Raw genomic sequence first — 23,204 nt, 5'->3', positions numbered from 1 at the left:
GGCAGCGGGGCAGATTGATCTCTAAAGGCTCTTAAAAGCTTTTGCAGTGGAAAAAAAATAGTTGCAAGGCATAGAGTCGGGTCATTAACGGTGCAGCCCAGGCTGCCAGCTGCTCACTCAGATACTCCAGATGGCTCCTCCTCTAAATCATCATCATTTGATCTTGGTAATCAAATTATCTCCCACTCTTGCAATCCCTAAGTGAGGCAAGGCTTGTAGGGAGAGATGATGTATTTTATTTTATTTGACTGAGGTGGCTTGTGAAAACAAAACAAACCAGCTTTCAAGGCATTCAGCCTCTTCTAACTGTATCAAAGCTCACCATCTCCAGCCCTTTAACACCTTTTTCCTGCCATTGCCACCACATACAAAGCACCAGCTATAATCTACAAAGCTGCCCAGCATCCAGATTTTACACAGTACTTGCACATTAAACCGCTTCAACGTACAGTAGGTTCCTAAACCCACAGCTTCCCACCAGTGGGAAAAAAAAAAAAAAAAAAAAAAGGACCCGTCACTGGAGAGCAGCATTGGGAGACTTGGGATCCTGGAGCACCTAGGCTGGATTAATTACACCAACACACACAATCTGTTTCTCTCACCAGGGTCACCCAAGACACCGCCTGCATGTTTCTGAGGCCTTTAATACAGCCTTTAGGACATAGGGTGCCAGAAACAAGATGTTTTCTTCACTTTTCACTCAATTAGAGACAAAACGTGTTGTTCTTCTGAAGGCTGGGCTCATCTGTGGACGCTCACTTCAATTATTTGAACAGAAAGTGGTCATGACCAGCAAGATCCCTTCAGTCCTGGTGGCTGCCGAGCGCTGTCTGCAGGATGCTACATTAAATTTTTTTTAATTTAAAAATTTAAAAAAAAAAAAACCCCAAACCAAAACCCACTCCAAACCAAGATAATTTCTTACTTAGCTTTCTGCAAAGGCTTCAAGGAGAAAAATGAAACTCAACCAGTGCACTGCTTGTCTTCAACTTCTCTTCCAAAGAAAGCACAACACCAGAAATTTCCCAATATTTTCAGAAAATTTTGAGCTTTGACAGTTTAAAAAGGCCAGCTGAAATATTCAAAAGTCACATCTTCCAAAACTACGCGTTCCTACTAGCACGAACAGAGTATTTTAAATCCTGGCATTATTTGAATCAGCATACGTATGTAAAATTTCATACTGATTTTGTTCCTCCTACCAAGTTGCAAGAGACGATGAAAGTCAGTTATAGCTAATCAAAGGAAACAATTAATTACCGCAGTGGGCGGCCAGCATCTGAAGTCTGAACCGCAATAGGATCATTGCCCAGTGGGATTATTCCCCACTGGAGTTTAGCACTAGACTTCATCGCCCACTCCACTTTAATTTTCACAACAGAGCTGTACTTTTTATTTCACACACTAGCAGTACACAAAGAACAAAAGAGCTCGCTAAAGGCCATGAATTAGGAAAAAGAATCAGAGCTGGAACTAGAAAACTATGGAGAAAGGCAGCCAGAATTATCACAGAATGGGAGAGGTTTTGCTTGAAGAGAAGCTAAAAAATCAGAACTCTATAACTCGGAGAAAAAATGCTGCCATTTAAAAAAAGAAAAAAAGAAAAACCTCAAGAGTAGTAAAAAGCAGATGAGCAGGAAAAAAAGACTGTGCATAAATTTCTCAGAATATGAGAACTAGGAGTCACCAAATGAAATAAGGTGTTGTGGTTTGAAACAAACAAAAGGAAGTACTTTTTCACCCAGCACATAATTATATTGTAGAATTACTAGACACAGGATGTTGCAGAGGCCAGAAATACAAATAGATTTAGAATTTAAAAAAAAATAAAGAAAAAAAATAAAAGCAAGCACTTTTTTCTGCGAATTTAACTGATCTATCAATGGCTACTAAATGCAGTGATGCCGTTTCCTTTTCACAAGCCCTTCAGACTCTGGCTGGCGAGGCCTGGAGCAGCGTGCCGGAGGATCGGCACATCCCCGGGACGTCCCGCGCCCATCTGCCACTCAGCCCCGAGGGACAGGGGAGGGACGGTACGAGGTCCAACATCACGGCACGGGAGAGCCACTCTTGTGACGAGACTGCCCAGCTCCTGAGCTTGTGCTCAGATCGCGGGATCAGTTACAGCAACAGGGATCGACTTGACTCACAGACAGACCTTTCGGCGGTCTCATCAGCCCCTCCGCTGATTTTATTCAGCAGAGACCTGATGTAAGGACCAAGGAACTGAGATTGCTGCAGGAGTGACTGCCGCACACCACGAGCACCCGTTACAGATTTTAAAGCCATCAGCTATAGCAAGTGCACCGGTGCCACCCTCCTCATCATCTTATCCATCTGCTGAGGCCTTTCTATTCTGACTTCAAAGGACACTAGCGTTTTTTTGTTTGTTTGTAGGACATGAAGCGTGACCTTCTTGAAACAGTGTCTATCAGAGTGAACTTCACAGAGTTAAAAGACATCAATTTAGAGCTGTGTCATGTCAGCTTGGCAACACTCTCTTATTTAGCCAGAATTTTAAATGTCAGTGTCTGTCTTTTAGGCACCAGGATTCTATACATACTTTGTTATTGTTGAAATGCATTTTGCACTAAAATCCAAGATTTATTTTCCCTTTCGGAGAGAAAGGTGGGATTTTTTTGACTCCATGCACTTCTGTACTGTAACAAAGTGAAAATAAAAGGTTTTACCAACATTCATGTTAAAAAAGGTGTCCAATCTCCACGACTCCACACAACAGCAGTTACTGTCACGCAACCTTTGAAGTTTCCTGTAATTGTTCTACATGAAAAAAAAAAAAAAAAATCTATATTTCACTTGATGTCTTTTGAAGAGTGACGAGTATATAATGAGAAAGCAGCTCTTGATAGTTTGGGGCACTGCAAAAGTACGACTTACATCCAAGTTAATGTTAGACTAGAAATACTAGAAAACTTTCAAAAGACTCAGTGGCAGCTTATTTACAAATATACTATTTATAATGAATGCATTGATACAGAATGACTCTTATAAAAAAGCAAGGCAATCTTTTATATAGACATAACAATCAACATTACAATAATTCAGATTAAAAGTACATTTTTGTAGACTGTTTACACTCTTGTTTAGCTTTTAACCACAAAATTAGTGTGGTCCGGTATTTTTCCACAGCAAAAGTTCTGTGCAGTCCTGGTTAAGACCTAAACATCAGAATAATAAACATAATCTTCCGATCTTTGCTAACGTAAAAACAAAAACCATTTGTAGATACTATCGTTTCTTTGTAATTGTCCTTACTGTGCCTTGAAGTTTGTGTTGTGCAAATTACTGCCAACTGCACATTTCTAATTTCTAATTAGAAGCTATTCTGGCATGCCGGTTTGATACAACCCAGGTGTGATATTGACTACATGAAAATCGTTAGTTGCATCCAGATATGAAGACTTCCCTGATATGGGTTTGCACTGATTCAGAAATTTAATTAAAAAAAAAAGTTTAAAAAAAAAAAAAAGAAAAAATAACACCCCAAAGTTTTCTAATTAAATAAAAGGTATTTAAAGGTATTTTTCAAACCCCCAGGATTAAAGATGAAACTTGTATTCCAGGTGACACAATGGGTTTAAGCGCTAACCAGCTGGACAGTTTAAGTACTAATTTACTAAATCATGTACATGAGCAAACACGACCTTCAAAAAGTCTGAACATGCACTCACGCATTAGCAAAAGATGGACAATACTGTAGAGAAAACCTTAAATCCAAGAGAGGTACTGAAGCAAATATTCTACAACCCAAGTCTCTTTTTAAAAAGGGTGTGTGAATTTCAAAGTTTCCAATAGCATCTGGTAAATGGAAAAGTGCCAATTTTTACACAACTGTGTGACCCACCTTTACGTGCAGCATTTCCACTGCATTTATAATGGACAACTTTGGTGATGAACCTATATGAGACAGCCAGAGACAGAACTTTAATGGGTTTATACTAAAAGAAAACATTTTTGCAAGGAATTCCCAAACAACTTGCTATTTAGTAAATTTAAATGCAATATGTGACCAATATGAGTCACAACAGCAATTAGTCCTTCTTTTCATTATTTACCATATCCCTAATCTGCTTTACACCTTACCAGACTCCCCTAATACTATATAGTCTATAGAACAGTCATTTAGCTTGTTAAATAAAGGCATGATTCAGGATAGTGTCCTTATGGGGTATGTGTGTATGTACATATTCTTATGTACATTGGCACAGACACACAGAAAATTGATATTTTGTCTATGGGCAAGCCATCAAGGTTGTGATTTCACCCAAAGTAAAGATTGTCACACTTTTCAATAACCCTTCTAAGTTATTTCCCCCAGTATGGCAAGGGGGATAAAGATTTAATACAAGTATCTGGGAATCACCTGTTTCTCCATCTTGTTTTCAAAAATGGCATAAAGAATTAATTTCGCCACCTTGTCTATGCTTTCATACATATATAGATACACATATATATATATGTATGTATGTATATATACACTTGTCAGGTTGAAGTTCTTTCCATTCATACTTTAATTGATTAGACCAAAGAAAATTCTTAAACATGTGTAAGTCAGCACATGTGCCCAACTGAATGTCATCAGGCATCAAACACAATTTTAAAACTGCCCCAGTTAACGATCCAGCATCCTGGGAAATGCAAAAGTCTTATGTCAGGATGTAAGACTATTTGGGATGATCAAAACAGCTGGATTTACATGGATCTGTGCATAGATTTGGATATAAATCCACATACGTACTTACATGGACTTATATGCATCTATTCCCAATTCATGCCATACATTTAATAATTAAAATTTTGAATCATTTTAAAGAACTTTTCAGATTCTTCTGAGTTGATTTTTCCTGTATCAGAACTTCTGTCACACTGCTTTTATTCAAATCTCTCTTGAAACACTGAAAAAATAAGCGTGCACCTCAGAATGTATAAAATTAAACTCCTAAAACAGGGCTCAGGATTATCTGGCATTGCAACAACCATACTAGTACAAAGATAGTTTGAAAAAATATCCTGCTTTTAATATAGTAATGAATTAAAACATAGCTTTATTTATTCCTATAACTGTAATGAAAAGAATAGCTTGTTTTTAAGCGAGCGTAACGAGCGCTATTTTGGTAGCCAACATTCTCTCCACAAGAATTGATGTGAGAGTCAGTCAGCTCCAATCATACAGTCATTAACCATGTACCTTAACAAGGTGAATAATCAACATATTTACAAACTAAACAAATTCAATCCCATCAACTCTTATAAAAATGGGATTGAGGAGCAGACAGGGAATGAGACCAAGATGCTTGAAAACGCAAGGGGTCGCCACTTTTGGTTTAAGGAACCATATTAATCCAACCAGTTTCCCCTAGTGACCTGAGGGCACAAATATGGATTTAGCAGTAATTTCAGAAGTCAGATTACAGTCTTGATACTAAGCATTTCAGCATCTTCATATTTTAACACCTTAATGCTGAGAAAGATTTAACTTCAGGCAGAATTGTAAGGAACTAGCCTTTTATAAACTAAAAGTCTAAACTGAAAAGCTACAGTAGATGTAAAAAAAAAAAAAAAAGGGGAGGGGGATGACAGAGAGACAGAGTGTGTGAGAAAGGAAAGAACATTACTTAGTAAAATCCAGTGACATCTACAATAGTTTTACAGCACGTTTAAGCCACCTAAGGTTTTATATCTCCACCTGCCTTCCATTTCAACTTACTCCTTGTTAATGAAAAGACATATGACAAAACAGAATGCAAATAGATCAAGGCAATACGTCTAAGTAAGCATGCCTGAAAGCCAGAAATAATATTACCCAAACTTCTGCATGTGAAATAGGTTTCCCATGGCATCGGTTGATTTGATTTTGTTCAAAAGGTACAGTCCTCTAAGTCACACTACCCCAGCAGCAATTCCAATGAGTATAAACTGGACAGTTCTTGAGTAACCGTGGAATGCAACCGCCTCGAGCTCCTGCCCTCCTGAAAAGGGACAACTGGCCCTACAAATGCAGCAATAGCATCAATCTCCCTGAAGCAGCTTCTGCCTTTTAAACAACCGAGGAAGTCATGATAAAACCGAATGTCCACTATTTACAGTGTTTCTCTTGAGCTACCAACGTCTATGCACAAATGAAAAAGGTGCCTCTTTTTTAATAGATCGGTTTAATACTGAAACAGATAGGATGAAGTTAAAAAAGAATAATCAAGATACTGAACTGAGTATTTTGAAGCAAGTGCCCCGGGTGTGGGGAAAAGTGCATTTAGTTCAGCAGCAAAACAGCACAGTGTGAAGATATTGTGCTTGGACACAGAAGTTCCATAATGGAAGGAGGTACAAGGCAAGTCAAGATATAAAACCATAGTACATTGTTAACCAACCTTAAAACTTACATATATTGCAGTGTTTAAAAGTAAGACACATTCATTTATTGTACAAGGACTATAAGGAATCCTTAAAATTGCCTGTTGTAGTTTATGACTCAACATTGTAATAAAAATGTACATATATATTATTTCCTCGCCACTTAACTGTACTGTTAGACCTCATGGAATTGTTACTTCACGAAATGAAAACCGCTCTTCACTGAGTTTACTCCGCGTTTTTACCAATCTGAAAAGATTTACTTGTGCTAGAAAAGACCAACCGCAAAAGGCTCAGTTCAGATATGTTATGCCTGCAACTGATAACTCAGGGAAGCAAGACTTAAAGGAATTCAAGCTTTTTTTTTTTCTTTTCTTTTGCTTTTGACTGCAACCTTTTCACCTGCCAGTTGTTCTGATGAGTATATGCTTTTAGTATACAAACCGGTTGATAAAAATTCATCAGCAGAGGCATATAAATTCTAGATATGATTGATTAAAACAGAGCAAATCAGAATAAAACAAAATCCAGTGATTTACTCTGACTGTAAACAATATAAAAACACCATTTGCTTCAAATCTCAAAATAAGTTAAAAGAAAATCCCAACCTCAGGACACATGACCCTTTCAGGTTTTGACACAAAAAAGAAAAAAAAAAGAGGGAGGAAAACAGAAAAGTTCATTATATAAAGGTTATACATTTCTCTTAACTGAAAGTAAATCTAAGCAAAACTATTTTTGTCCCTTAAATTTAAACTTTGAGTTCATTGGCAATTGCTTTAAATGAACTGGCATTTCCAGATTATTCAGACAACTTCCATCAAATTCAGCAAAGAAAACTTAGACAAGCATTTTTACAGAATAAAAAAAAAAATCTAAATGGCTATGATTCCTCTATTAGCAGAAACACATAATGCAGTCTTAAATTTGCCTTTTTATATTATTTATATATTTATATATATATATAATATAATATAAACCACATATATTATATTATATATACATATACAGACAATTACAACATTAATGCAGTTTGTATTTTGTACAGTGTATTGGACAATCCGATTAGCATCAGACCATGGCACGATATGGTCCCTGCATTTTTAGGAACTGGATGATGAAGGAGGGTCCTCCTGCAACAATCTGAGGTGGAAGGTGGCTGAGCGGGCAGTTCTCAATACTCATTATTGACAGTTTGCTGCAAAGAGCCAGCTCAAAGGGAAGGCTGTGAAGATTGGGGTTGTCATTCAAATACAGTTCTTCCAGATTCTCCAGTGTACCTGGTTAAAATAAAATAATACAAAGAAGTATTTTTTTGATTCGTGCAGTTTATAACTTTTAGACAGAAGCTCTAAATCCACTTGAAAATTCTTTACTATGTAGAATATAGAGTCAGTGACTCATCTGAACTCCCATCTTCAAGCACCAGAACCTAAGCAAAAACCAATTTGCTTTTAGTTTCCCTGTAAAAATATCCATTACTACATCTCCTTTAGATAACAACTGAATTGAGAATACACAGAATAAGAGAACTGAGAGAGACTTCACCATAACTGTTCAGCCAAGTGCTTTGTAATTGCAGGCAACATGGAACAGCTATCTAGTTAGAAGGGCCTAGAAAATATATGGTACAGTATGTATTATCTCTATAAAAATATCTATGCTATACCTTTTATTTAATTAGAATACATATGTTATAAAGACCTGAAGCTGTAACTGTAATGCACCACAGGAAGAAAGCAGGAGAGATCTCTGCATGGCACTGAATTTATTAAATGCAACTAACCCATGTGAAAAATTCCTGCTGAATACAAATTTTACAACCTGCCTCTACTAGGGATACTGCAATATAGATTAACCAGAAGATGGAAAACCGACTAATTTCTTCTTTCTTAAGACTTGCATTCCTCCACAGCAATCAAATATCAAAAATAATCCCTATCTTTGACATACACTCCAAATGTACAAGTCCTCCTCAAAACATTCCTCATTTTCCAATCTTATACACCATAAATACCTCCTACAACCTAAAAAACTATTTCGTCTTTCACAAGAGAAAGCAGTAGCCAGGGCTCTAGGCATGGAAAATCAACAAAAAGAAAAGGCTGGGAAATAGCCGATAACTTTAGATGAAGCAGTTGCATCTGAAAATAGTTAGCTATTCTCTAATCTATTAAAACAACCGGCTTTAATAACCAAATTGTGCTCCTACAATAGTATTTCAAGTTTACTTACATAATTTAAGTCCACAGCTCGTTTCCACAGTATCCAAACTCTCTCTACTAACTTATGAATTAAATTACAAAGCTCCAGATTTACATTGTTTTAGGCCCTTCTCACACTGAGGCATATACAAGATGAGCAGAAGCTCTATCAGCTCTTCACTAAAGATGCTGGGAGAGACAGACTGTGTCCCAGCCTTCTCCATCTGCACATCACTGTTTCTGACCACATCTTGCTTTGTGTAGCTTCTCCCATTGTTTTTTCCTTCATAATGAGCTCTAACTTTAAGATTTTAACTTAAGCGCTCAGAACCATGCTCTGGAGGTACTTGTGACTGACTATAAACTAAATGGGGCTCTCAGTTTCAGATGCTCTGAATCTCTTTTACTCTGGATGTCTCAAGCAGACAAAAAGAATCCTATTCCTCCCTTTCTTTCTGTAGATTTCCTTCACTTCGTTCTCTTATCTCATCAAGGTGAAAAATAACACGGTGGCCTACAAACAGGAGTGTGTGCAGAGGGACTATCAGGAGAAACGTTTGCTTCAGCTGTTTACACCTTACACAGGGTTTTGTCTCCACCACGGAATTACAGCAGGAGCAGCACATTTCCTTTCTGACACAGCCCTCTCTCCAAGAATAGGTTTATGAAGCCGAGTGACTGATAATACACAGGTTGTGGGAGAATTTGGAGAGAAAAGGAATCTCGCTATTCCAGGTTAGTGTGTGTTTGGCAGCTTTCTGCAGAACAACTGAAAAAAGCCAGACCATTTGTTTTACTACAGTTCAGCAAGATAAGGATTGTACACTGTGGTGCTGTTCCCGTGGCACATGCTTCACATCAGGTTGTGTATATCTAGAAGTTTCACATTAATTTTGTGGCCTCTACTTGAGAGTGCAGTAGATGCCTGTCTTCTGTGTCAGTAACTGCTTTGGCTCAGGCTCCCTGCATAAAACCAATAAAAGGGATCTTACCAATTTCCTCAGGAAGGTGTGTGAGAAGATTCTCTCCAAGCCCAAGGTGCGTCAGATTGGTAAGGTGACCGATACCTCTGGGAAGGGTGGTCAACTGATTATTAGTCAGGACCAATTTCTAAAGGGAAAAAACACATTTTTAAAAATTAACTTAATGACCTTTGCTTCAAATGACAGCAAGTAAAACAAGATATATAGCTGACAAATTGATGGGTTCTGCTCTCCGGCATTTGAACAAAAAAATTTCTACCCTTTGGCAATATTTCAGACCTCTATTAAGCACCACTAAACAAAAATAAAATAGTGCATAGTAAAATACACACCTAAATATAAAAGCTTTCATGAATGTGACTGAAACCAGAGGCTATTCCTGTGGCAGTAGTGTATTCGTGGTGCAACAGTTAAACTCTTCAAAATTTGTTTGTTCAATATTAACTGATACACCTGGGGAAGAATTAGTGGGGACAGATTGTGGATGAAGTTGCGCAAGATTCTTAACTTTTCGTTCTATGTCCAGTCCCAAATAGCTTCCCTCATCAAACTAGCTGTAATTAAATCAGCATGGTGTAAATAAAGGACGTAATATGTTTATCTCAGCCCATTATTGTTTCACCTGCAGATCCTTGAGGTAAGCTATTTCATTTGGCAAGGATTCCAGTTTGTTTTCCTCTAGATCTAGCTCTCGGAGTTTCCGTAGATTTCCAATTCCATGGGGAAGTTTCTTTAGTAGATTGTTTGACAAGATAAGAACCTCAAAAAAACAAACACACACACAGAATTTCAGCAACGCAATCAGTAAATAATGATTAACACAGGATCTTGTTATATTTTCAAGTAACGAAGTCCAAAATTAGCCTACAATCAAATTATGGAAGTAAATTGCAAAGACTAAAAAAAATAAAATCAGTGATTAACATCATTTTTTGGAAGTCTTTAATGATAACAAATACATAGATTTATGACAGAATTCTTTCAAATATTATTTTGCATACTAATAAATGCAGAGCATAAACAAAGAACACCTTATTTCCTCAAATGACCAAAGAAAAATTTCTTCCTGGACTTGTTATCCTTCCTCATAGCTATCTCATAACCATGTTTTACATTATTTGCTGTGCTTGCCAAGTTCTCCTTATAAAGCTTGATACTTCCTCTTCTCCCTACGTCCCTTGGATAGGAGCAGCAGCAGGTAAACATACAGATGAGAGCACCCAAGCAGAACACTGCACAGATACACACTGGCTTTTCAAAACAGTCTCCTGTCACACTCCCACCCCTATTACAGTGTCATCCTCTTGGTTTTCTCCTCCTAAGTTGAATTATAAACATCCTAGGTTCAAGAAAAGTATCCATATTTACAATGTCATTTAACAGTTATTCATTATACCACAAGCAAGTTAACAGGGGTTACGTTTCTCCTCCAGAGAAGTCGAACAGTCCAAAGAAGTGATCAAGCAGGCAGTTAGGTAATTAATCACCGATTAAACAATGCTATTGTCTAGTTATTTAACAAGGCGCATTGAAACAGGAGGATGTGAAAGGGCACCTAACGTGGACCCTCCTGCCAGCCACGCGCAGCTCCCTGCCAGGCCAGCCAAGGCTGCAAACGCCTGACTTCTACCACCCCCAACTCTCACAAGCTTCACGTAACGTGGAAACACCACAGGCAGGAGCAGAACAGAAAACAAGGCTAAAAACCAAAGTGAAAATCAAAATTAACAAAAGCCAAAATCTTAGCATTAGCACAAGAAGTATTTCAGTGGCCTTCCTTTATGCGCTACGATATACACAGAATGATAAGAATAGTAACATTTTAATTGCGCATCAAGAAACAAAGGCAGGAACAGAAAATACTACCTCCACGCAATGCAGCTGACTTAGCACTGCTGTGGGAACCTTCACTTTTGTGTAAACACTGCCCAAATAGTTCTTTGTATTTGACTCTCTAATCACAGAGAAAAATAGCGGCAGCAGGTCTGTGGACCGTGCAGCTTCGGCAGCTGGGAGACCACCGGCAAATCCAGTTGTTAGAGGTTACTGACTTCCCAATCACATCAACCACAGCCTTAACTTAAAGGCAACTAGGCTACTCAATAGCTATTACTCAGACATATCATTTCTGACCCAAACTACAGGAATTATTAATTACTCAGAGCAGCAGTCACACTGGAAATTTGCAATTTCAAATACGTACAGCAGATTTTTCCCAGCAACTCACAGATGCTACGAAGTCCCCTCAACTGCCCAAACAAGCACCTCTACCTTGACATCCCTCCAAGGCAACTATGTTTGTCTCTGCTGATGGTACTTTAGGAAACAGGACTAGGGGACACAACAGGTTTAGTTCACGGTTTCAACCTATGAGTTCTTCCCCCTCAAAGGCTGAGAATTCCCACCCAGCTGCCTACAAGGTTCACAGTGCTACATTCAAGCCACCTCTGGCTGTAAACCATTTCATTATGTTTTTCTGATCTCTGCTGTTTCCATGCTGGTCTCTCCAGGAATTGAACCGAGTTCAGTGCCATTTCATTCACAACAGCAACTTTCTGTTGAGAAAAATTTTCTTTCTATATAGTTGAAAATATATATGTATTTAGCCCTTTGTGCACACTCATCTGGAACCTAAGGAACAACATTCAAAAAGCTGTTGACAACAACCGTAAAAGATGCAACACATGTATTTAAACAACATACATACATGTATTTTACTTGTCTTTATTGGACCCAAAAGTAATAATACTTAAATCTGAAGTAGAGAACACCTGTTCACAAGGATTCACTCAGCTGTTCATTTATACTCTTCTCACCTCAAGAGAAACAAGCCCAGATACATCCTCAGGGATTTTTGTGAGCTGATTAGTCGCTAAGTTCAGTTCTACCATACTAGTCCAAGTCCCAAAGTCCAAGGGGAGAGAGGTCAGCTGATTGTCCTGTGATTTAACATAGCAAACATTTAGGGTCTGCGCTCGCAAGAAGTCAGCAAGGCATCTGAGAAATTAAACAAGCAGCTCACAAAATACTTCATAACAAAACAATCGATAATTAAATCAGAAGAATAAAGCGTTGATAATTGGCCAAATATTTTTTAAATTCCTTTAAACATAATAAGCAGTCCCAGCCTAGAGTTACAGAATTGACTCTGTGTTCCTAATATGAACTGAAGTGGAAAAATCAGAAGTACACAATTATGAAGATTTCACACGTCTCAGTAGTTAAAACATTTTTTGTCCTTTCATTGCTGAATACAATGGAGGCTGGGAAAAAAAAGAACAGAAAATTCACCATAACTTACAAAGGTGCTATCAGCAACACTGGAATCCTAAAAATATATGCAGTAAAAAAAACAAAAACAAAACAACCAACCAAACCACACCCACCCCACCCCAAAAAAAGCAAACCAAAAACAAACAACACAGGAAAAAACTCAAAACCACCAAACATACCACAAAAGAAATATACCTTAACAGTTCAGAGTAAAAGCATCTGAACTTAATCTAAACATCCTACTGCTCAAAATGTTGCTACAAAATTTGATCTAGATTAAACACTAAAAAAAACCAAACCTAAATAACCAGGTCATACAAAGTCCTGGTAAACATACAAAGTTACAAATGGGTATGTGATAAAAAATGGTTTTAATGCAAATTGAGAATCCATTTGTGCCAAAAGATATTCTAAAACAGTAGCTGAGCTTAGCTACTGCTCAAACACTTTTTTTTATATATATATAGTTAAAGAACTTGAAACAAACCCATTCATAGATAAACATCATCTCTTTAAAAGACTTAAAGGTTCTTTTTCTGTGCTCTACAGCTACTGCTAGAAGTCTCCAAACTTAGGTTTTGAAAGAATATATTCAAAAAACATATTTTACATAATTCTGTTTATAATCTAAACTGTAACAGTAGAGGGGGGGGAAGAAATAAGCTACTCTATGTGCTCATATCCCACGTGAATATTGAAGAACTATGCAACCAGCTTTCTTATATTGATTGTCGAAACTCAAGAAAACGTGACAAAAGCTTAACTAACAAAAATAAAGACAAATCAATAACTTCTTGATAGTACATTTTTAAACTAATACAGTACTGTTTCTATACGTGACAGCAGCAGTATCCACTTCAGCAGGATCAATTCATTCCTTACATCATTAAGTTTGCCAGAATTCACGGAGCAGCAAACAGTGCTCCTCATTGATTTTACACACAGTAGCATGTTTCTGTGCCTCACCTTCATGTTCAGCTTACTTAATACTTTAGCTCTAGAAAAAATTCCAAAGGGGATTTTATTGATGCGGTTGTGCTCCATATTGAGAGAGTAGATTGTGGAGAACTGGGACGGGCCACCCACAGGATAGGACTGGAAGCAGTTCCTGGCCAGTGTTAAACTAGTCAGTTTGACAAGGCTGGATAAAAGACCCTGTAGAGAGAAGAAAACCACCCAGGAACTTAGGACAGATTTATTTGAATAGCACTTTTTTCCCTCATGGGTGTAATTAGAAATGTTTTCCCACCCAAGTCTCCATCCCCTAAATAAGTATTGCAACACATAAACCAGTGTTAAATTTGATAAAACTTCCATCAGCAACAATCTCTGCTCACAGGCATCAGCCTTTACCTTATTTCCCCCTTTCTCCTTACATACTGCCAGATGCACACAAAAAAAAAAGGCAAGCATATCACATTGAAAAGCACAAGTTTAGGAGGTGTGGTAAGTCTTCTCCTCCGAAAGGAATTTTTTAGTAACACATTGGGAGACCTCGGGCAGCTCTGAAGCAGGCAGGGGCAGCGGCTGGCAGGGGCGGTCAGCAGCGTGGCCATCCTGAAGAGCGGTCCCGGCTTCGGCCAACGTCACCCACCCGCAGCTCGCTCAGTTCCGACGCCTGCTCACAGTCAAGAGCGGAGCCCAAAGAAGTTATCAACAGCGTGAGCCGTTTTTCAAACTGGTGTTTGATACTTGCAGTACACATCTTTGTTAATAACATAACAATCCATAATGCGAACCCATCTGGTAGAAGTTTCCTTTCAGGCTGTCACAGTTTCAGATAACCCGGCAGGACAGAGGAAATGAATGGAAACGCAAAGTTTTGGAAGTTCAGGGTTTTTCCCTGTTTTCAAAATATTCCTGAATAGCTACTACTCCACTTCTTTTTATTCCCCCGCCCTAAGAAATAAAAAGCAAGAAGCCTGGAGTAAACTGGGTAGCAATGGTTGCCCATTGAATCCAGAGTCTCATTTCACTTCGCAACCTAATTAGATTCTACAATCTCAGCAGCGCGGATCTGGGAGTTTATCTGTTAGTTACGTGCCAAGCACGTTGCTGGAACTGTGGGGATGAATAATGAGATCTAAATTACTGCTGAAGTGTCACCTTTGCTTATTACTATGCCAACTTGAATTCAGCCCTATTTGCTTAAGTATTGCAGAAATTGGAGATTTATGCGTGGCATTACATACCATAAATAATGCAACATCTGCAATCAGGAATGAGCGGTAACAAGATAATGATTCCAACCATATTCCTAATGTCAGTATTTCTGGGTTGCAATTTCAGTGCTATATTCACCGTAAAAGGCTTAAGAATACGGCTTTGCTGTTTCACCAGGAAAACTCTGGCTACTTTTCTAAATAGTTTATTAACATTATTGTAAATAAAGCAGGATTAAATAGGGACTTGCCTACATGCCATGTCTAAAACTTTAAGCACTGAAATACAATTCTGGGGGCATCTCAGCAAATATCAGTGAAGCAATTTCCTCCCTCAAGATAAAATAATGGATCTTCAAATCAGTATTAATCTAACCTAATCATTAACTAGTATAATCTTTGATTAGGAAATACTGCTTCTAGCTATACTTTAATTAACAGATATTCCTTGTCCTAGGGTTAGGCAGTCCCTGAGCTCTGTTACAAACACACTTTATTGCTTCAAATGGATCTCAACATTTCAAAAAGCCATTTTTGAAGTCTGCTTCCACACAAAAAAAAGATATTAAAAATATGTTAGCTAATACACTCTAATAGCCTAGAGTAATTAAACACATTTGAAGGAAAGCAAGAGAGCTTTGGCAATACAAAGAGAACAATGTTCTTGTATCTATGAGAGCTGTGGCAGCGCTGCCTTCTCCCAGCCCATCCTTTTAAGATAAAATATTTATTAGGCATTGTGTCAGCAGCTTCAACTATGTTTTGAAATTCAGAATTTTTTTGCACAAATACAGCTCTTTGTATTATAGCACAGAATGCTTTACTTTAAACAGATTACAGTATAAACTCTACACTTCTGCAAGGTAGCAGCTTAAGTGTTATCATATTGTTGGCAAATGTTCGTGAAGAAGGCAGCGCACTCACAAAGAGTTTTGTATTATGACTGAACATATTTTAAAGCAAGTAAACATCCCTCACATTAGCTCTCTGCAATTATACCGTAGTTGCTTTTATAATATGTCTGGGTGGGGTGGGCTAGCTTAGCTCTCATCTTAAAAGCAGCCTGGTGGCTTTCAGTCAGTAGCATTTTCTTAAATGACAGTTTTACCCAAACAGTTATTGAATTCTCTGGTTTCAGTTTATCATTGCTGAGTTCAGAAATTTATCTGAAGGAAAGCAGTTACTTAATGCACTTTGTTACTACGAATACTTTCCCTAAATCCAAATGTATTTTGCTTTTTTTTTTCTTCTGTGTACAGTTTCCTGTATAAGTCTTTAGATACATTTTGAATTATTTGATACTAATAATTTATATTTAAAAACAAACAAACAAACAAAAAAAAACAAACACACACAAAACCAAACAGCTTAGAAAAGCAGTTTGGACCATCATTAAAAAAAAAGAACAAAGTATGCACTCAATGTTGTGTCCAGAAGCCTTCATCTCCAAACAGTTCTAAAGCAATGGAAGAAATATCCAAACTAAGAATCAATCACATCTGATTTTTTTCTGTCACTGGAGCAATTCTGCCCAGACAGTAATGCTTAAAAGTCAAACATTTTCTCTAAATGTTCACTAGCACCAAAAGTATGCAGCTGAGCATCTCACACTCCGCTGCCCTGAAAAATCAGTTTCAAGAAACTAAGAAAAGGAAAATCAGGATGAAGGGTATAACCAACAGCTTAAATAGTTTCAACATCTGCCGACATCAAAGCTGTTATTTAAGAAATGGTCTGTAACCAACTACTATCCAGGACTGTGAAACTGGAGTCCACAGGGGCACCTTTCAGAGAACTCTAGGGAATGAGCATAGAAAAACATACAGATGCGCTGGGGAGTCGGACTTTCTGCCTCTCCACCCCACAGCTAACAAAGCACTTTGTTCAAGGAACGTGTTTTGTGAACAGAACATGACACGGTGGCTCCAGAACTTCGAACTATGGACATTTTTCTTGCTTCCACACTAAGCTTGAAGCAAGAGAGGCCAAAGTAAAGACAAGCAAGTGCAGCAGCTAGGAACAGAAAAGCAAGAAAACACATTCTCTTCCCCTTTCTCCCGTGATCCTTGCGGAGTCACCAGAAACTGAAAAATGATGTAAATTTTTATTTTTCATAATTGATGGAACGTGTGTCAATGAATTGCCAGATGATACTGCGCTAGTGCAAACAGCACACTTTTCCACGTTAAAATGAGAATATGTAGCTGTGACAAGCTTTACCTACTCTCTTAAAGGTCATTCTTGCCCAATTAGATAGGGAATGAGATATCCCATCTTCCATTTTTCTACTTTTTCCCTACCTCCATGAAATAGAAACACTGAGAAGCTCTTATCTAGCTTGAACGCGGACTCCTTATTTAAGGTTTTTTTAAGAGAAAGGAAAGCAACCACAATCACAAGTATTGCTCTCACTTTTCACTGCAGTTGTATGACATCAGTTCTTCTGTACTGACACACCAAATATGTACAGAATTGCAATATTTCACATTACACACATGTAGAACAAAACAAAGGATAATTTGTTCGTATTGTGATGAGTTGTGATACAAGATGAACTAATTTCACATGTTCCAATCCCTCTACAAAACCCCGATGCCTTACAAGAACATTCCCTCCCAAATCCACCCCCTCTAATTCTCACCTCCGGTAAAGTAGAAATGTTGTTGTTCTCCAGGTTCAGTTCATCAAGTTCACTGCATTTTGCTAAAGACTTCGGGATTGCTGACAGCCTATTGTACCTCAGGCCAAGACGACTTAGACTGGACAGATTTCCTGCAAGTAGGAAACAGTTATTCATATGTCATTACATTAACATAAAGGCACAGAACAAGCTTTGACTTCTGATTCTTCTGTTGTCTCAAAGTTCACTCTTCAAACTTTTCATACAGTGAAATACAGCTATCGTCCCAAAATAGGAGATTCACAGATTACAGTGCTTTCCAACGCTGAAGTCAACCATGCAGTAGAAGTACATTGTGCATATTACACATTCTGAAGTTGTGTATGATACAGTAAGCAAGCAAGGCCTATGTCCTACTGCAGATGTCCTTCTATCCTGATCTTTATATCAACAAACAACTCTATCATTTTCCAGATGTCCCCAAAATAACTTTTTTAAATTACAGATAGCATCATTCGGTGCCATGACTCATATTACCAGAACTTGGGCATACATCACACATCAACTGGCAAAATAATTTTCTCTACAGGGAAACAACCCCTTTACCATCCTCTAAAAACAATGAAGTCTTTAAGAAGTTATTAAAAAAAAATACAGTTTTCTGAATGATACTGAAGGAAAAGTCTGGAGGGAGTCCACAAAAAGCTGGACAATAATGCATGTAAAAATCTTACTGAATATTGCCAGATCGATAGTCCCAGTTGATACGTATTTCTGTCAGGAAAAAGAGTCTTGAGAAACTTGAAAATTTCCCATCAGAAGTTCCTTTTAGCTCCAACCACTAACATCTAACAAGTCCTTAAGACCAAAATCAACTGCTTAAGGATGTCTCCGAGCTATACGGTACTGTGGCATTTAAGACACTCCTGAAGTAAGACCTTGAACTTCACTGCAAAGCCAACTGGTAAGTAGTGTGAAGAACAGTGCTTAGGCTTCTGGCTTATTCACCTGATTAGAAAAATGGAAGCTTATGGACAGATTCCCACAATGAGTCTATCAGCCCCTTAAAAAACATTCACTATTTTACACTCATTTTTACAACCCCTTGTAGCACATTTGTTCTGCAAACTGAAGCACCAGAAAGACACATTAGAAAAGGAACATAATATTTAACAAGCAGCAGCAAGAATAACCATAAATAATTTAAAAATATGAAGGGAGCTTATTATGTATAGTCTAACTACTCATTAAATGAAAGATATGTTAGTGCCAATACCTATGCACTTACACAACTGGAACACAGCAAAAGAAGAAATAAATGTAGTGTATGAAATATGCTTGGAAGCAAAGGATGAAACAAAATAAAAAGAAATGGAAAATGAAAATTTATACAAATGCTACAATGGGATCTGCTAGATGGAGGAAAAGTCTCAACAAAGGAAGTGGCAAACTACCTCCTTCTTGAACTTCTCCAGCCTGGTAAAAACACACTGTAAGAATGACTGAGTAGCTGGGAGTGTAGCTAATAAAAACTGGAAACTGGGCATGTTCTATGATTCACTGTAGTTACTAAAAATGGAGATTCACAAGAACATTGAAAGTAAAAACAAACAAAACAAACAAAATACACACACACAAACACACGAACCGCAAACACAACCAACCCCAAACCCTATACATAAAAATTATCCAGGTCTTATAAATCAAGATGTTGATCTGATAAATATCAGATCTTTAGCTAACAAGCTTAGCAACAAATTTCACTTGGTATTGTCAGTAACAAAACAAAAGTTAAACCAAGAGGTAGTTACCCAGAGCTGCTTAACCAGTAGTTCTCCCCACTGGAGTTTTTATTTATATTTTTTAAGTACTTTCTTTCTGAGCAAGTATACATTGAGCTTTTGCAGAAGCAGGAAAGTCTTCCCTTAACCAAAAAAGGCATTTAAAATCCAGGGCTACCAATAATGGTCTTTTGAGGTTAAATCCTATAGTTCATATACACACTAAAGCAAATAATTGAGACCTATTTTTGATCCTACAACCCACTAGTGTAAAGATGCACATTTGCAGGTGATGTAGCTATTTCATGCCGTATTTGGTAAGATCTGGCATTGCTGGCTGTACAGAAGACTGGTCTCATTTCACACGATACATACCCTATCGCAAGGTACTAAGATCATTAAGGATTCACCATTCTAGGAATGAACAAAGCACGTCCTGACTGCTTATTTAACGCTTTACTTAGGAAAAAAAAAGTGACAAACTTTACACAAAATAAGTTATTAATCTACTATTCTTTCTCATTACTTAAAACCATGAGCTGATCTTGATTTTCCAGGCACTCTCAGGGAGGATGAAGGGGGAATGGCTCTAGCAGACAGCATGATGCCAACTGTTGCTTAGCAATATGATGTCGCCATGCCAATTCCCAGATTGCGAGCACAGGTTGGATGTACACGGCTCGCTTCCTACCAGCAACGTGGCATTTCAGAAAAACGAAACAAGGCAGCTATTAGGGAGAGTCAAACTGTACTGTAATTTTCCAGGAAAGAATGACACATGTTGGCTATCCTCGTGGCATTATCAGAAAGGAGGCACAAATAGCAGGTCTCAGTAATTTTTTTTCTTATCATAAGTAGCATTTCTTAATAGAACTTTATCACAGTTTCTCCACTAGTTATCTTTCTCCTCCATGGGAAAGACATGCCACAGATACAACACACACGTCTTGTGTGTACCACGCTCCTTGTGAGTGTTTTTACACACCACAGCACTAAATACAGTTATTAGTGAGAACTGTAACGAAAGCAGCAAGATTTCAGCTGGAGCTTCACCAGTAGCACCTCTCCTGCTGCTCCTGGTAAGGCTGTCCTGCACCCAGCTGATGCAGGCAGTACCTCCTCACTTCAAGCCAGAATCCATTTACAGCAAATTTATCGCCATTTAGTCTTGTGTCAAAAAGACTTAGTCTTCTCTTCACAAAACAGGATGATCCTTAGAGCTCTTCCCTCTGCTCAGCATGTTAAAACTTACCCCCCCTCCTTTTTTTGATTTTTAAAGGATCGCCCAGAGTCTTAAACATGAGGAGGGTCAGATTTAATGTCCAGTACAATTATACCAATTTTTCTCTCCACAGTACATGGGCCAGCCACCAGGCAGCTGGGTAACACACTGGGGCCTCATCTGCTCTTCAACCACCAAGTGACAAACTCTGTTTTAAACCAGAAATTGTTAGGAGTTCCTAAAGAAGACCTTGAACGTTGCACAAACAAAAATGATCCCACTTACAGGCCCCAATGAGACGCACCCACAAGAGCTGAGGGAACTGGCAGATGTTACTGCGAAGCCACTCTCCATCATCTTTGAAAGGTCATGGAGAACAGGAGAGGTGCCTGAGGACTGGAGGAAAGCCAGATGGGCAGTGGGTTAGATGGGAGGACAGTGAGGTGGACTGAGAACCGGCTGAGTGGCAGAGCTCAGAGGATCGTGATCAGCGGCGCAGAGTCCAGTCGGAGGCCTGTAACCAGTGTTCCCCACAGGTCAGTACTGGGTTGGGTCTTGTTCAACATATTCATCAACCACCTGGATGAGCGGACAGAGTGTACCCTCAGCAAGTTTGTTGATGACACAAAACTGGGAGGGGTGGCTGACACACCAGAAGGCTGTGCTGCCATCCAGCGAGACCTGGACAGGCTGGAGAGTTGGGCAGAGAGGAACCTGATGAAGTACAACAAAGGCAAGTGTCAGGTCCTGCACCTGGGGCAGAATAACCCCATATACTGGTACAGGTTAGGGGCTGACCTGCTGGAAAGCAGTGCTGTATAGATGGACCTGGGAGTCCTGATCGACAGCAAGCTGACCACAGGCCAGTAATGTCCCCTTGTGGCCAAGAAGGCCAATGGTCTCCTGGGGTGCATTAAAAAGAACGTGGACAGCAGGTTGAGGGAAGTCATCCTCCTGCTCGACTCTGCCCTGGTGATACCACATCTGGAGTACTGTGTCCAGTTCTGGGCCCCCCAGTTCAAGACAGACAAATAACTACCAGAGAGAATCCAGCAGAGGGCTACAAAGATGATCTGAGAACCGGTGCACCTCTCTTACGAGGAAAGGCTGAGAGACCTGGGTCTGTTTAGCCTGGAGAAGACCGAGGAGGGGATCTTATCAATGCTTACAAATATCTAAAGGGTGGGTGTCAAGAGGGTAGGGCCAGGCTCTTCCCAGCAGTGCCCAGTGACAGGACAAGGGGCAACGGGCACAAACCGGAACGCAGGAAGTTCCACCTGAACAGGAGAAAAAACTGCTTTACTTTGAGGGTGACAGAGCACTGGAACAGGCTTCCCAGAGAGAGTGTGGAGTCTCCTTTTCCGGAGATATTCCAAACCCGCCTGGCCATGATGCTGTGCAACCTGCTCTGGGTGAACCTGCTTTGGCAGGGGGGTTGGACTAGATGATCTCTAGAGGTCCCTTCCAACACCTACCATTCTGTGATTCTGTGACATGGTTAAGTCTAAGAAATAAGGCGAGGGAGGTAACAACTGATCACTATCAGCTCAATCAGACAGTCATCAGGATCATTTGCGGTTGTACTTTTGTCACTGAAACCATACTTCAGCAGTTCCTCTGAAACGGCCCCTTGCAGGTACAGCAACTCAGAAAATGCAACACTAGATGTTCACAAATGTGAACAGTTTGGTAACCACAGCTGAAAAGCAGCTACTAGCAGAAAAAGCAACAAATTAAAACCTTTCCGATTTATTTTCTTACAAAGCCCATTACAAAAAAACTTGTAAACTCAACTGCCCCATCCATTGGTACTTCTAAAAATATGATACTAAAGCCTGACTAAGCGCTAAACTTATGCCAGGCCTAAGAAAGTCACAGAAAAATTGTTTAAGTTCAACTTTTGGTGTGAACAGTCGCTCTTGGGAATCAGGTTTCACACAGTCACCTTTGTTTCAGGTCCATTTTCTCACCAGCAAAGCATATGAACGCCCACCAGTGGGCTCCACTTTGCCCAGCTCTCAGGTTTGAAGCAACGTTAAGTGCAGAATTCATAACCACTTCACTGGAGTGATTACATGTCTCTCAGGGTTTGCTGTTTAATTTACACAGAAATGAATTAAAAATTACTCGGAAGCATGCAAATCCAGAAACATTAAATTAAACTTGGTTACTCTAAAAGAGACTCTAAATAGATGGTTTAAATTAAATTCTTTATTCAAGTTATCTCAAAAATATTAGTCAAAGAAAAATCAGGTGTTTGTGAATCCCAGAATGAAAGGAAGACTGAAAATAAAGCAGAAAACCATGCTTACAAAACCACACGTTTTAGAAAGACAACCTTGAAGTGGTTCTCCAAGTAAGAGCAATACATCACTTTCTTGAATATTTCAAAATCAAGAGAAAGAAGATTTGGTGTGTTGAATAACATAAAGAAATAAAAATTCCTAATTCAAAGTCCTACCAGTGTTTTCTAAAGGGAGTGGAAAATGCTCTCTTCTTCTGAGATTTACCACATCTCTTCCTTTCCCTGCCTTAGTTAAAATAATCCTTCAAATTTCCTATCCTTAGACGAAGGGTCAATTACGTA

General features: G+C 38.8%; 1 protein-coding gene across 2 annotated transcripts in view; it reads right to left on the bottom strand.

The window, feature by feature from the left end:
• Positions 1 to 7,443: 7,443 nt before the first annotated feature.
• Positions 7,444 to 23,204, bottom strand: part of SHOC2 (SHOC2 leucine rich repeat scaffold protein) — a 39,010-nt gene continuing 23,249 nt past the window's right edge. For both annotated transcript variants that reach the window (XM_074159030.1, XM_074159031.1), the window contains 6 exons: positions 17,636 to 17,766; positions 13,799 to 13,987; positions 12,376 to 12,498; positions 10,182 to 10,319; positions 9,569 to 9,686; positions 7,444 to 7,652 (listed from right to left, as the gene is read on the bottom strand). In XM_074159030.1, coding sequence (XP_074015131.1) covers positions 7,444 to 7,652; positions 9,569 to 9,686; positions 10,182 to 10,319; positions 12,376 to 12,498; positions 13,799 to 13,987; positions 17,636 to 17,766 — 908 coding nt within the window. The remainder of the gene's footprint in view (positions 7,653 to 9,568; positions 9,687 to 10,181; positions 10,320 to 12,375; positions 12,499 to 13,798; positions 13,988 to 17,635; positions 17,767 to 23,204) is intronic.

The sequence above is a fragment of the Numenius arquata genome, chromosome 15 (assembly GCF_964106895.1).
Source record: "Numenius arquata chromosome 15, bNumArq3.hap1.1, whole genome shotgun sequence".
Taxonomy (NCBI): domain Eukaryota; kingdom Metazoa; phylum Chordata; class Aves; order Charadriiformes; family Scolopacidae; genus Numenius; species Numenius arquata.
Note: the sequence above shows the minus strand (reverse complement) of the source record. Positions and strands in the feature narration are given on the sequence as shown.